Here is a 15197-nt window from a genome sequence, read left to right on the forward strand (position 1 = left end):
TTTATTTTACAGCATTTATCTCATTATAATAACTAACTTACTTAAGATAATAACATGGTAATACCTTTGTATCTCAAGATAATGACACACTAACCCAAGATAATGACTTACTATGTCGAGATAATCACTTACTACCCTAAGATAATTATTTACTAACTCAAGATTATGACTCACTTAAGATAATCACTTGATCACCCATGATAATCACTCTTTAACTTAAGCTGATTACTTATTAACTCAAGATAATGACATACTAAATCAAGTTAATCACTTACCAACCCAACTCTAACTCCATAAAATTACTTCGTTACTCAATACCATGACTAATTCCACATAATCACTTACTAAGTCAAGATAGTAACTTACTTACTCAGACTAATGAATCACTAACTAAAATAAATGACTTACTAACTCAATATAATGGCTTACTAACTCACGATGATCCCTTACTAACTCAAGATAATCAATAACTCAAGATGATCACTTAACTTTAAAGCATCTTCTCTAACCTGTTAGGGCAGCTCTGCACTTTTCTTCCTAAACCCTATAGATCTAAAGTTATTTCCTAAGGGAGATACAATTCATCACCTCGGGAATTTACAACTAGCGTGGTTCCTGCCTGTCGGAGTCAGATCAAACGCTCATGAGACACAAACTAAAATATAAAGTCAGGTGGATCATATTTCTGACGAGCCTCGTGTCGACTCACCAATCAGGTGACGCCCTCACCGAAAACATGTCTACCTCTATCAGAAGCCTTTGAAAAACCGGCCGGTGCAGAACCAACACTGATCCCAACACTTCAGCTGATCCTAAACTGGACGGAATCTTTACTGTCCCACTGAGATGCATAGCAGACTCCTCCGTCGACTTATTTTCACCTTATCATCGCTCATTCTATCCGAGGTTGTGATGGGATCAGGGGACTCAGGTGAGTCCTGCCTCAGGTCGAGTCCGGCCCGGGACGGACACACACGTGTCACGTTCCTGCGAGAGGACGCGTGGGGCGCGCGCTCCTTGTACCTCAGCCTGTGGTCCGAGGACAGGAGACTGGTGACCTGCGAGGTGAACAGCAGTCCACTGGCCACGGAGAGTTACCGCACTCTCTGCGGGAGGAGCGACACCCAGCTGCAGGACGAGGAGTTCACCCGGAGGTTTAACTTCAGTGTGTTGGCAGCTCCGGATTCTCCCTGCGCGCCACAGGTCTCCAGGCGCACCAGAAGAACCGGGACCGAGGGGAAAGTGCGGAGGAAGCGAGGATGGTTATTTCCGGGGACGCTGTGGTGCGGCAGGGGAAGTGAAGCGGTCAGATACGAACAGTTAGGTGAGGAGGCACAAACTCTGGTTCCATCATGGTTAGCTGGCCAGACTGGTATGGATTGGGTCACTGGTACAGAGATCACAGTGTTACAGTAGATAACAGCCAGAGTCTAGGCCCTCAGATGCCTGCAAGGACTTTCAGCCCCCCCCATCCTCCAGCTGTTTGCCCTTAAAGGTTCAGTGTGTAGGATTTAGTGATATCTAGTGGTGAAGTTGCATGTGGCAGCTATATACCCCTCACCTCACCCTCAAAATGTGTTTAGTTTGTCCAGTTTGGACGCCTGTAAAAAACATGGCGGCCTCCATAGAGAGGAACCCCCCTGATGTAAAGTATTTCAATATAAAGGGCCCATTTTAGGGTAAAGAAAACAACAATTTGTACAATTTAGAGTGACAACATCACTAGGATTACTTTATATTAAATTTCTGCAGATAGATCCCTTTCACCTAAATCTTACACACTGAACCTTTAAACCCCTCGCAGCACCTCTCACCTAAGAGGTTTCTTGAAATACTCTATAGAAGATGAAAATATCAAGTATGGTGCGTACAGTATTTTTAAGCCCCATAACCTTTTACATTAGGCCTAGATAAAGCATTATAAGCCATAATGATCATTTTGCACAGATATTTGCTGTGAAACAAACAAAGATCACTTTTATTGCTGAGTTTTTTGGAATTAAATTTATTTTTTTTATCCTGAAAGCATTAAGAATATCAAAGTTAATAGAGAATTCAACATTTTGGGGATTTTATCTCATGGGTGCATGGAGTCATTACACAAAATTCATAACCAGAAAGGCTCCTGGGCTTTTATATGGTAAATGTGTCTAAAGATGGCCACTTCATTTTTTCGTTTTCAAATGACTGTCTTTGAAGCTTATTGATTTTAAATTACATAAAATATCTCTGCTTACAACTGATGCAAAGAATCTGCTGTGATTGAATTCAGATCTTGCTCTCGTGCACAGGGATGTTCGAGAACGCAGACAGATGCTGCCGTGAACACGACCACTGCTCCCACATCATCCCTTCTTTCACCGTGAATTATGGAGTCTTCAACTCCTACTTCTACACGCTCTCACACTGTGACTGTGACCAAAGGTGAGACTCAGCAGAGGAATAATGCACATGAAATGCTATTGGACTTATTAACTAAAGAAAAGGACTTTAACCCAAGACAAAATAGATAATAACTTCCTAAATAAAAAAGAATGACGTACTAACTCAAAATGATGACGAAGCATCTCAAAATATACATAATTTACTCAGAACACACAACATTCTACTGTGGAAAAAATACTGTCAGCTGCTGTAATTAATTTGGGCCATGATAATAATATTACAATTCCAATAAATGTAAAGCGACTCAAGTTGAAGAACCTGGGGCCAAATTATATTACAATTCATAATAAAAATACATCACTGCAATCAGACCTTAAGCTAAACTTTTAATGTCAAGACTGAACATGCTGCTCATTATTTTAGCTATTGCTGAGCATTCCATTCCTCCTACACAATCTATTATTTAAACCTGAAAAGATGCGTTTGATTCTCACATCCAGTGCTGACAGGTGCACGTGTATTTTGTTTGCAATCCAAACACTTGGGGTTCATCCACAAGTAAATGACACACAATTTAGGAATTCACCGCCTGGCTGGAATGTGTAACATATTGTTACACACTGTTTTATTTATGGATATTTACCCACCATGCTGCCAGACTGCTGCTTGACCATGGCTCGTTCTTCTTCTGCTTTTCACCAGGTTTCGACAGTGTCTTCTTGAGGTCAATGACACCATTTCTAGTATGGTGAGCTACAGCTTTTTCAACATTCTGCGGATTCCCTGCTTTGAGCTCAAACAGCAGAAGCGATGCACCCAGATGTACTGGTGGGGAATGTAAGAGAAACACTTTTATATTATATTGTTAGACAACCATAGGTGCAAGACATTTGCTCAATGGAAAATGCAGGTATGAACACCTGGGAAGCTGGAGCAGCAATTGTAGCTCGGCAGCTTGTTGAAACACGTCTGACAATCTGAAAAACCTGTTAAAATTATGAGAGGCATCATGCCACTCCGATTGTGCTACTCCTCTGCTCTGAACCTCTTTAACTGTCAGCCTTCTAACAAATAGTCACACAAACATGAAATGATTCATGATTTACCTTTTGTCAAGGTATTGACACACCATTCTGTAATGATTATAATTCAAGGTTTGTTTATCTCCATAGAAAAATACAAATTAAAGGTGCTTGAAATTACATATAATACTCCATAATAGTACCTCTTCTTATGAATAAATATGCAAGGAATTTGCTCAAAATGTATTCTTAATTTCCCTGGCTTGGTTTTAACATGCATGTTTATTCTCTATAGGTGCAAAGTAGCCAAAGAGGCTCCATATGCCATCTTTAAAAGCCCACTCCCATACAAAACATCTGATGTTTCAAGCAAATATGGAGACAGTGCCACCAGGAGCAACTTAACAAGTAGTGAGAGGCAGCAGGTAACCGAAAGCCCAGCGATCAGCCCACGCAGAAAGTCACCCAAAAGAAAACATAGATGTGGCCCCAGGGCCCCACCCAGAGGAGACACTTTCTACCTCAGGACAAAAGGGAGAAGATGTAAAACACGCCGGATACCATCAACAGTCGCACCCTCTCAAATGGCCCCAATATCAAGGGCACGCACCACTACTCCTTCAACGGAAACAGCTCGTTTAAATGCAACTAAACTTATCACTGTGGTGTCACATAAAAAAAGAGTTGGAAAAAAAAAGAGAAACAGAAAGGGCCTGTTGGTTTCCACCACACAGAGACGCCAAGTTCCAAAGCAGGCGTCTACAAACTCTAATCCAGGGACATCATCTACAACACAAAGCTCCTTGTCTGTAACACGGAGGCAACAACTGTATCCAACAGCAGCCACCACAGCAGAGATCAAAACCAAGAGGAGTCACAAAAAAGGTAGAAAGCAAAGTCGCTGCTGTGGATTCAGGAGGGCCGACACCTTAAGGCCGCTTTGTAAACGTTGTCTGGAGCAAGAAACAACTACAGATGGCCCGCCAATCAAAGTGACAAAACTTCAGAACCCACAGCAAAGAGAGACAACAGACACACCAGAACCAGACAATTTGAAAATACAGTTGAATACAACCACATTTGCAACACCCATCAGAACGAAACTAAAGACCACAGCCTCGCTTCGTAAGGACGGAGAGTCACTAAGGCAGATGGACTCTCACCTACTGGGGAATAACACAAGCCAGAAGCACATGGGTAGTAACACAACACAAAGTCCCCTTGTGGGAATAAGCTTTAAAGAAAATAACACAGTCACAGGTGAGTGCATGCAGCTCCCATCACTTTTACACTTTTGCTGCATAAGAGGCTCCTGCACAAAAGTAATTATTATGATACATAATGAGACATACAAATTGTCAAATGTTTAGATTATAACTTATCTATATTGATTATTGACCATATATAATTATTAAGGGCCAGCACTAAGTGTCAATAAGTCAGGTAGAACCATTTTTTATTCGGGCTGGAAACATTTGAATATAATTTTTTTAGAATTTTACATGTCATATGATATATTGACAACTTATAACAACAATTACTTAAATGACCTTGATAACATTTTACATATAAATGAGCATGTTTCAAATTTGACAAAAAGAGCAAAATACCACTGTTAAAATTAATTATTTATTTTTTAGATTAGCATTAGGAGATGAGTCATGCTGCTGTCATACAAAAGTGGTGATTATGGCCCTTGAAAGAGAACACAAACCTTTTGGTGACATTACTGTGGTAAGCGTGTGGCCTAGGTTATTATTTGGAGCTACCACGCCCCCTACAGGTGGAAAAGAATGATAACTCACATCACTAATGATAACTCACAAAAGAAATCTGAAAATAAGCTTTTAAAGGGCATAACAACCTCAATTGGCCACTGTTGCTTAGTAATTAAAGAAATGTGGGTGCAGTTATATAACCTGTGTCATGATACAAGCTTATTTATTGCTCCTGCAGATAGCCAGCTCCTGTGTGGAAGCCTCAGATATCTGGATGACTGTAAATACCAAATCCCTCCTCTGGAGAAGAAGTATGATCTGCAGAACATGGAGTCAAAGACGGCCTACCACTGTGACTGCACCACCCGGTAACACAACAGCATTTTTGTCTTTTAGTCACTTTTTGGTTCCCCGAATTTTTGTATTCACATATGCAAACATTAAGTTTTCGTCCTGTATTTGTAATTTCTGACATTTATGCCAGGGATTGTTTCACAAAGGAAAGAGCAGCTCGATTACTGCACTGAGTAAATCCTGGAAAACAACTTGTTCTTCAGTCCATTTTTTTATTTAAGGAACCTCAGCCAAACTGTTGTTACAACTTTCTAATCCCACTTCTTTTAATAGGTCCCTGTTCTACAGTGCAGCGCTGCAGATATTAAAAAATGAATATTACATTTGTTGACAGTGTCAGAACTTTGAAAGAGCTTTCTATTGCAGTGTCACATGTGTGGGACTTTTTGCTTTGTGTTATCTGGTGGGATCACAATATCAAAAGTTCAGCATGACATTAGGCTCCCCTCCGAAGCAGCTTTACAACTTAGGAAACATGAGACTTCTACAGCTTTTTAAACCAGTCAAAACTAAATGCTACTCCACTAGTAATCCATTGTGACCATATTTTGCATTCCTGAGCTACCTCCATGCCCCCCCCTGCAAGTTGCAGTGGGATGAAATAAAATAATGTTGACGTTTTGACTGAAGTACAGGAGTTTTGTTTTATTGAAAGAACAGTTGCACCTTTGGAAATAATTGTCAATTATTGCATTGTTTCAAGCTCATGTTCTCAATGTTTGGGGGAATGCAATGTTCACATTTGTCAAAACTTTCTGTCAAAAAATTGTCTAGCCATCATCTATATACTGCTTCTCCTTTGAGGGTTGTGGGGTGAGTTGTAGAAAGCCGGAGTAGCCGGAGGAAACCCCCACAGACACAGGGAGAACTAGGATTTGAACAGGGAACACTCTTGCTTTGTGGAGACAGTGCTAACCACTATACCACCGCACTGCCCTAGTTGTTTCCTAGTTTCAAACAACAACAGTTTTGGCAGGACTGAGCAGGAAAACTAGATGTGATCGAAGTTTAACAGGGTTTAGGTGTAGACCTTTTTTTACAGCAGTCATTTTAACACAGGTATAACCACGAATATTATTTGATATCTATTTCTATCAATTTATATGTATAATATGACCATTCCCTTTAAGCTAAAACTGTAGTGACACAGCTAAATGGAACTCAGCCATCCATAATTTTATTTACATTCTTGCTTTTCCTGCTGTAACATGTCAAAAGGTCTTGAAAACTACCTATAGATTAACTGCCACACCTAATGCAACAGAGGCATCATTATTGTTATTGACTGAATTAGCTGTTGTGGAAAAACGATCTTGTAGTAATGGCAGGTTTACGATCCTGTAATTTTTGAAGACTTACATTTAACAGATTTCATTTGATTTGATTGACTATACCGCCTACTGCTGTGTAAAACATTTCTTGCTCAGGCTACCGTCATGCATGTATGGTAACACCATTATTCTTCAAACCTGTCTACTGTATGTTATAAACAATGAGGAAGGCCTGTCTCCACAGGCAGCTTTTCTCCTTCTTTGTCTGTGCATCTCTCTCTGAGTCACACACAAATGCATACCCTGCTACATTGTCTCATCCCTGCCTTGTATGCAATGTTGTAAATAAACTCTGTTTTTGTTTTTGTCAATTTTATAGCTTGGCTCTTCAGATCAAAAGCTCCAAGCAGCCCAGGGTTCTCCCCACGCTGCTGATGGATTTCATCTCCCAATACTGCTTCAAACTGCCGAAAGAGAACAAATGCCGTCGCAGGAAAAGGTTTGAAACGCAGATACGAATATTCGTGATTATCTCAGATAACTTTTGGTTAGAGATTTACCGGTCTGATGTGGTAGCTCAGTTAGTCTTTATGCAAAAGATGAATAGGCTGCGTTCTGTTTCTTATATTGTTATGTGTTTGTTTTCTAGCTGTTCTGGAGGCTTCATTAAAGCCTCTGACCTACTTCGAACACTTAAGAAGATGGAGGGAAAAGACAGTGGCGGGGTGCAAAATTCAGGCAATGAGAGGAAAAGAGGGATTCCTGTTCGCCTTTATAAGCGATGCCTAAGGCTGGAGAGAGAAGCTGATATTATGGCACAGCTCACATGATTACAGACTAAGCTGCTATGTGCAGCACCGGCAATGACTTTATAAGCTTTAAATTCATGCAGCAGATTCTGTTTCTCTGATGGTGACAAAGAAAAGTCTGATGAAAATAGTAAAGGACTCAAACCCTTGAATAAGGTAATATTATTGTAAGTATGCCATGGATGTAAATGTAATATATATTTGAAGAACTGTTATAAAAATTATATGAAAAAGTAATGCACTCATTTATTCTGTTATTTTATTGGAAAATCTTGTGGCTGACGCATTTTTATGTTCACTGGTTTAATAGAAAAATAACAAAACACAAACTTATCATACAACAAACAAAATCTTGGTTTACCTTTCTACTATAGGAGTGATGATTATTTGCTTGCTACATGTATTCAGTGTGATCTATTGTGTCCCTGTTTCTCATTATATATGATGCAAAATGTTCACCTCATCTGCCCTTTCATTTCAGAGTCTTACAATGTGTTGCATCAGTGTTTTTTCGACATGTTGTTTGCTAGATAAGAGAGATCGGAAATGGCTACATTACTTATGTGAAACAAAATCAATGATTGATTCCTGTTTAACTGGACAATCATCAGGTTTCTACCTTCTCAAAAACACTACCAGGCTAAATTTACAAGATCTAGGGGGCCCCATAGTGTAGAACACTTTCAGGGTTCAATATACAAAAAAAAAGGATCTTCACTCATTACCTCACTCTGGTTTTCATTGCTGTTTGTTCAAAAGCAGGATTACGCTAAAACTTCAAAACCGATTCTGGGGTATAGGTCAAGGAAGAACCCATTAACCTTTGAACAAGATTTTTTAAGGAAACTGTTACTGATTTCCAAGGGAATAATTCATGGATCTTAAAATATCTGCGTTTGTTTGCCTGTTAGTTAGCAGGATTGACCATTTACACATGTTGTATTTTGACTAACTCCTCCTAAAGCTTTCATCAGATCAACTTTAAATTCAGTGAGTGTCATCTCAACAATTTGGAGATTAAACGTTTTAGTGTATGTCACACGGTCTGACCGTGGCATAAAATGTTGATGATTGCCAAAAAAACGGGATTTATTATGACTTCTCTGTGCATTGTCCAATCAGCACAAAGATTCTGTCACATGATCAGAGTCCCAGCCTGAACAGCTCAGATTATGACTCAACGCTGGGTTTGAACTTCATTGTTGCAGAAGAAGCGACGCCCCATTTATCCAGGAACATAAATATGAATTCAGCAAGTTTCCATAAAGTGAGTGAATAGAAAACATCAGAGGAGCAGAGTCACTTGTTAACTTGTGGAGTAATGCGCCTCAGTGCAGTGGCGCTGCTAAGGGGGGCCAGGTGGGGCCCCCTTGATACAGTAAAGGCTATAATCAGAGTTTGTCCTTTTAAGCAGCACATACATCTAAACTGAATGAATATCAAATCAGTGTGGAGAGCACTGCCCACTGTCATAGACTTACTGTTGTAGTCTGATTTTTGAATCGAAAACCTTATTTAAATTACGGCACAATTGTAATAACAGTAACAGTAGATCATAATTTTAAAGCACTTTCTAAATAAAAACAGAGTTCATGTTTGTCTGACTGATTTTATTAATTGAGGAAAAAGCAGCCATGTGATACATTGAAATGGAGATGCATCGTTGTGAATCGAATCGTTCACTGCTGAATCGTAATCGAATCGAATCCAGTCTGTCTGTAAACTCAGCAGAGTTTTCTTTGTAGAGCTGGATATTGAGGTCAGCACTGAAACTCTTCTCCTTTACCAGGAATTCAAAGAGCTCCAGGTTTTGATTTAGTAGATTCTCTTTCTCCTGTCTGAGTTCCGATTCCCGCTCACCACCTCAATGGGCTCCTGATAGTCATCGTACATCATGAACATTTCTTTCATCTTCTGCAGTTCTAGTCTGCTCTTCTCTTCATTCTCCTTTGCCCTCAGTTCTGCAAGGTACAGCGGAAAATGTATCAGCTGTTGGTCATTCATCTCATGTGCCATTATGGTCTTTTCCTCGATTTACTGCAGTGTTGAGTTTAGTTGTTCAGGTGATTACTCTGAAAGAATAACACTTGTGTGTAACTTACAATTTAACTCCACCCAGGTTTTATATAAAAGAACACTACAAAGGATTCATTAAGCAAATAATTCCTTGTCAGTTTGATTTTATGTCACAGTGTCAGTGGTCCTAGATTCCTTCGATGTTTTAGACTGTTGCAAAGGTGAAAGATTTATACGATGTGAAGAGAAACAAGAGTGTTTTTGACCTGAACAGATCTATTAATCTATAGATGATAATGATAGCACCACCAACTGCCAAAAGGAGGTAAGCCTCGTTTTACAACTTTAATTTGATTTACATAAAATGAATGGTCGTGCACTTGATGGTCCACGCCATTAGTGTAGAGTCTACAGTAGACCATGGTCCGCACTTGATGGCGTGGACCCTAACGCGTGATTAGTGGGAGTGGTCCAGCACAGCGTGACGGACGCAGGAAGTGACGTGTTTACCCTTCCCGCGATGCACGAAACGCACGCAACACGAAGCCGCTTCGCCCGGCCCCTGTTCGCCCGGCCCCTGTTCGCCCGGCCCCTGTTCGCCCGGCCCCTGCTCGCCCGGCCCCTGCTCGCCCGGCCCCTGCTCGCCCGGCCCCTGCTCGCCCGGCCCCTGTTCGCCCGGCCCCTGCTCGCCCTCCCCCACGGCCGCATCAGGTTCCCAGATCGCAACGTGCTGGGGCCCGCACAGTGCTGCTCAGTGCAGCCCGAGTTATAAATAATATTATATAAGTTAAATACAGTTTGTATAAATACAGTAATTATATACAGTAAAAATAAATAAAAGAAGAAATGTTCTGAACGAAACAGCGTTGTCTGTGAATGCTTGTTGCAGTGGTCACTTCTGTGAGACACCACAATGAACTCATGAATTTTTGACAGCTTTCATCCTGGCCCCGCGGTGCATGCTGGGAGCGGCTCGTTGGCCTTGGAAACATGGCGTCGCGCTGACAGCTGGGAGACTTTCATTATCTGCTCCAGCCACTGACACAGCGGCGGGACCGTGAGCCGAGCCGTCTGCCCGCAGCCCCTCACCGCGGTACGGGCTCGCTCCGGGTGCCCTCCTCCTCCCGAGCAACCCGACGGAGCGGCGCGATAACGGATTCAGCCCGGGTGTCACGCCCACTCTGCTCGGTAACGTTATAACCGTACGGTAAGTTAGCTCTAAGCTAACCCAGCCAGACAGCTAGCAGCCGCTGTTAGCACGACACGAGCAGCGATATTATGTGAAGCGGAGACGCCGCCGCTGCCTGCTCACTGCACGGCCGCCGTGTGATAGCTCCCCCGCCCCGTTAGCACACAACCCTCAAACACGACTGACAGTTAGCACGGAGACGGTATCGCCGGTTATGTTATTGTAGCTCGCTAGCCGGCTAGCTAGGGCGTTTCTGTCACTCCCGTCACTGAATTTTTAATGTTCGACCCCTTTGGCATCACTGTCGGAGGAGAGAGCGATGGGCTCCGGGGCCGTGGATTCGTCCCAGTGGCTTTCGGTGAAGGAGGAGACGATTTTCCTCCACGACGGACTCATTCGGGTCACGGACTTGGCCGAACTGCCCAGTGAAATCGGAGTGTCGGAGCAGGGGGACACCGAGCAGGAGGTGGGTGAAATCCATCTCTCGCTCAAACACATACACACACACACAAAGGTTTTGTACATAGAATCACACGCTCGTTGCTGTGCTAGCTGTGTGTGTCAGTGTCTTTTGAATGTAAATGTGTTTTCAGTGTCTGCTGCTGCAAACCATCAGGCACAAAGGTCGCGCTCACGTTTGCAAGTCCACTGCCTTGTCACAGAACTGCTGCTAATATACTGGTGTCACCTTGTAACTGAATTGACTTCAATCTAATCATACATGCAGAAGTGTACAAAGTATATGATTGTGTGTGGTCAGTCAGTGCATCATGCCATCTAATGACAAGTTCAGTGGAAGCTATGGTTTGATTGCAGCCTTATATTCTATTCAAATGGTTCTTTTTTTGCATCTGAGGTGTTGCACTCGCTTGCATGATGTCCCTCTACCTCGGGTGTCAAGTTGCACAACTTTATTAGTAATGCCAGAGCAGCAGCTTGCCTATGCAGACAACTACTCAAGTTGCATCAAACTGTAAACATTCGTTTGCATGCACTCACAGCAGAGTGCCGACCAGTATTTTATAAACCAAGCGCTTGTGAGCATCTATCACGTAAACATTCGGGAAGTTTTGTAACTGCAGCATCACCAGATACTGTCAATTGTTTCCGATTAGCGTCAGGTGTAATGCCATCGTTTATGTCCTGCTTTTTGGTCTCTAAACTCAAAGCAAAGTTATGTCCAGTGCTTGGTCTTAAACAGAAGGTGGGTATTTGTATTCAGTAGCTTTATTTTAATTTATTCATCCATCAAAGGAAGTCCCATTGAGATATAATATCTCTTCTTCCAGTGAGTCCTGGTAGAAATGGGCAGCACTGAAGTAAAAAAAAAAAGAAGCTTCCAATAGAAATCTTTAGTATTAATATTCACTTGGCTATTCTCCCACATTTACGATTACATGAAGTAGCCCCTAACTCAGAACTCGTCCACCCTCATTTCAGTTTTGTGCGTGGCATAAGTTATTGCAACTTTTTTAGGTTTCATGTACATAATGTGTATTAACACATCTGAATCAATTATTGTATTATTGTCAAAATCTGGGAACTCTGTTATGTCTCCGTAGTTAGGATGTGAAAACTTTATATTTGAGTTGAAAGAAACTTGATTCAATATCAATGTGTATTTTACATCCTCCATATTTCTGTACACTGACATCTACACTAAACAAACTAGTGCTAGCATTACCCATAAGTCTGTAGAGTGGCTTACATTTACCACAGCACTCTTGCCATGTCTCTAGAAGATGAGGAATGTGCCTTAATCAAACTGATGCCCTTAATATTATCAGTTCAACCTCTTTTTAAATGAAGTATAAACTCTAGTTGGTCCAACTCACTGAATTATTACCATTTCAGGATATCTACTTGATGGCACATAAAAAAACACTATCGGCCTATCTCTTAACTTTCTGCAACTATTGGACTTTTAGTAAAGGGAATGAACAGCGCTTTAGCCTATGATCCATACGAAATTCATATTCTAATGCATAGCTGTAGGATGGGAGGAGGTGCAATTTCCATAGTTTATTGTGGGAAGTGTTTTTATTTTGCATAAGAACTATGCTGAGATTGGTGAATGGCTTTTGTGCTCATTAACAGACACTGCCTGCTTGATTTAGTTTTTACAAAGCAGAGTGTGGTGCATGCAACTGGATGTATTACTATGACATAACCTCCTCTTTTCCTCTTGACCAAGTATGTAATTGGTCCTATAAATGACCAGTTTGTTAGCTGCTTTCCTTCACAATACCACATTGTATCTGGTAGTATTAGGACCATAATCAGGTATCTATTATGTTATTAGATTAGCGTTGGAGACACAAGATGTGCTGATGGCTCTTTTTCCTGTTGTTTAGCTGCCTGATCTAACTATATACTGTATCGGCAACTCGACTAACCATTGGTTCATTAATGAAAGTGAATGTGCAAGTTCGAAATTTGAACCCTCAAACTTTGTCTGTCTGTTAAGCTCCACATCTGACCTACACTGACCAACCCAGCTTATGAAATTGTGCTGTTTGTTTTAGCTGCTCTAGAACAAGAAGAAACATGTGGCCATGCTGGTGAAGGCATGATAAATAATAGTCAGACTTTTCACTTTGGAAAATGCAGAGGATGGTCTAATCTTTGACTTTGCTACCGTGTAAGAATTGTAACGGTACCAAACACTGTGAAGCTTAATTAGGTGCAGAAAAGTATGGCAAATGACAGGTTACATAATCAGAATCTGTACCTTCCTTATGTATCATTACATTTTTGCGTATACATTATTGAATATAAAGATGGCACATACATAATACATTATTCCCATGATAATGTCTACCAGATCCCAAGGATAATAAAATAAAAAATGGTAACATGCATGTGGGTGAGACTTGTATGAGTACCCAGGCCTGTGGTCTTATTTTTAGTGTCTGGTTTTCTACATTTCTACCCTTCTCCCTGTCCAGCCTTAAGACTGACTGGGTCATTCAGTGCTGTTTTCGTAGGTGTACTGATGCTGACTATTTTTATCCACTTGCAGCAGTGTTTTGCAGAGCAAGGTGGAGAAGGCCCAGCAGCATCCAGTTAAGGAGTGTTACTGTAACACTAGTAGCTTTTCTGAAATTGAATCAATACAAATTGTGCCTGCTAAATGGTATAATGGATTTTTTTTTCCTAGCCCATGGTTCGTGGGCCACAGAGTGTAATCAATATTAGAAATGCTGCCTAAGTGCACATGATGCACATTGTTTCACTGGTGATAGGCTACCCCAAATGTGCATTGCAATCTATAACCTATATTACATAGTCCACAGAAACGGTGGATAGCAGTGGGTATTTGTTCTGTGGAAGTGATTCATAGTTACACTGCAGAAATACTGTAGATCCAATCTAATTTATAGGCATGCTAGAAATAATATAGTTTTAAACAAAGATCTTGACTGCATATTAACATACAAGATATAATATATATATATATATCCCCTCCAGTGAAATGTTGGAGATACCTCTCACAAACCCAAATTCAGTTTTTCTTTTATAAAGCTCCAGATAAATGCTCACACTTGTAACTACTGTCCTTATTATAATTCGTTCACTCTTCTCCTCTTCTTTACCTCATTCTCTGTCCTTCACTCCAGATTCTAACATTTGAGACAAAGAACCCGGTGGAGCTAGCTGAGCGTCTGCGTGCTGTCTGTGGGAATCAGAGCAATGCATACGCCCGTCTGCTGGAGTATCGGCTCAACGCACTGCGTGGCCTGTGGGGGGCGCAGCGGCAGCTGGCCCTGGAGGAGCAGCAGGAGCGAGAGGGGACTGGAGGGGCTGATGAGGAGACCTTGGCCTTGCTCAAGAGACAAGGTCTGCTACAGCAACCTGAGCAGGCACCCTTCACCTCGCGTGTTGGTCTGCTGCTGGTCTTCCCACTCTTGCAGTCCCAGACCCGCAGCGACCCCGCGCTCTGCGGTGTCACGGCAGAGGTACTGCTGGCCTGCCTCCGGGACTGCCAGCCGCTCAGTCTCAGCAAAGAGCCCGCTGACTGCCTCAATGGTCTGGAGGGGCTGCTCTGCTCCTGGTTGGAAGATGGTGCCCAGGAGTCAAGTCAGCAGCAGGGGCAGCCTCAGATGCAGATCCTCCACACACACAGACAGAGGGAAAATGCTGCTGCTGCACTTGTGGCACTTGCTTGTGCTAGGTGAGGCCTTACATTCTTTTCTTACTGTCCCACCATCACAATTATTATGGACACTTTACAGAAGGCCCATTGTAATATTTTAAGCAAATAACAAGAATGAATTGAAAAGCAAAAGCTTATTATTATGAAATTATCTTAAGCCCCTTTTCCCTGGTCAAAACCCCCTACTAACATCTAGCATTTTTTTGCAATGGGAATGGACATAATTGTCATTCACCCCCAGGTCAAATGACTCTGCAGTCGACAATGGTTTTAATCA

At 41.7% G+C, this 15197-nt stretch overlaps 2 protein-coding genes across 5 annotated transcripts in view; both read left to right on the forward strand.

Annotated features, from left to right (window-relative positions):
- The first annotated feature begins 912 nt into the window (after positions 1-912).
- Positions 913-7679, forward strand: LOC118115324 (group 3 secretory phospholipase A2). Its single transcript, XM_035166410.2, has 7 exons — positions 913-1324; positions 2292-2424; positions 3088-3222; positions 3703-4667; positions 5364-5493; positions 7130-7249; positions 7400-7679. Exons 1-7 carry the CDS (start codon positions 913-915, stop codon positions 7578-7580), a joined length of 2076 nt encoding a protein of 691 aa, XP_035022301.2. The 3' UTR covers positions 7581-7679.
- A 2864-nt stretch (positions 7680-10543) lies between these two features.
- The window catches only part of LOC118114773 (probable E3 ubiquitin-protein ligase HECTD4), a 36209-nt gene continuing 31555 nt past the window's right edge, over positions 10544-15197 (forward strand). For all 4 annotated transcript variants that reach the window (XM_047341133.1, XM_035165412.2, XM_047341134.1 and 1 more), the window contains exons 1-2: positions 10544-11230; positions 14385-14938. In XM_047341133.1, coding sequence (XP_047197089.1) covers positions 11084-11230; positions 14385-14938 — 701 coding nt within the window. In that variant the 5' untranslated portion in view covers positions 10544-11083. The remainder of the gene's footprint in view (positions 11231-14384; positions 14939-15197) is intronic.

Source organism: Hippoglossus stenolepis, chromosome 9 (assembly GCF_022539355.2).
Source record: "Hippoglossus stenolepis isolate QCI-W04-F060 chromosome 9, HSTE1.2, whole genome shotgun sequence".
Taxonomy (NCBI): domain Eukaryota; kingdom Metazoa; phylum Chordata; class Actinopteri; order Pleuronectiformes; family Pleuronectidae; genus Hippoglossus; species Hippoglossus stenolepis.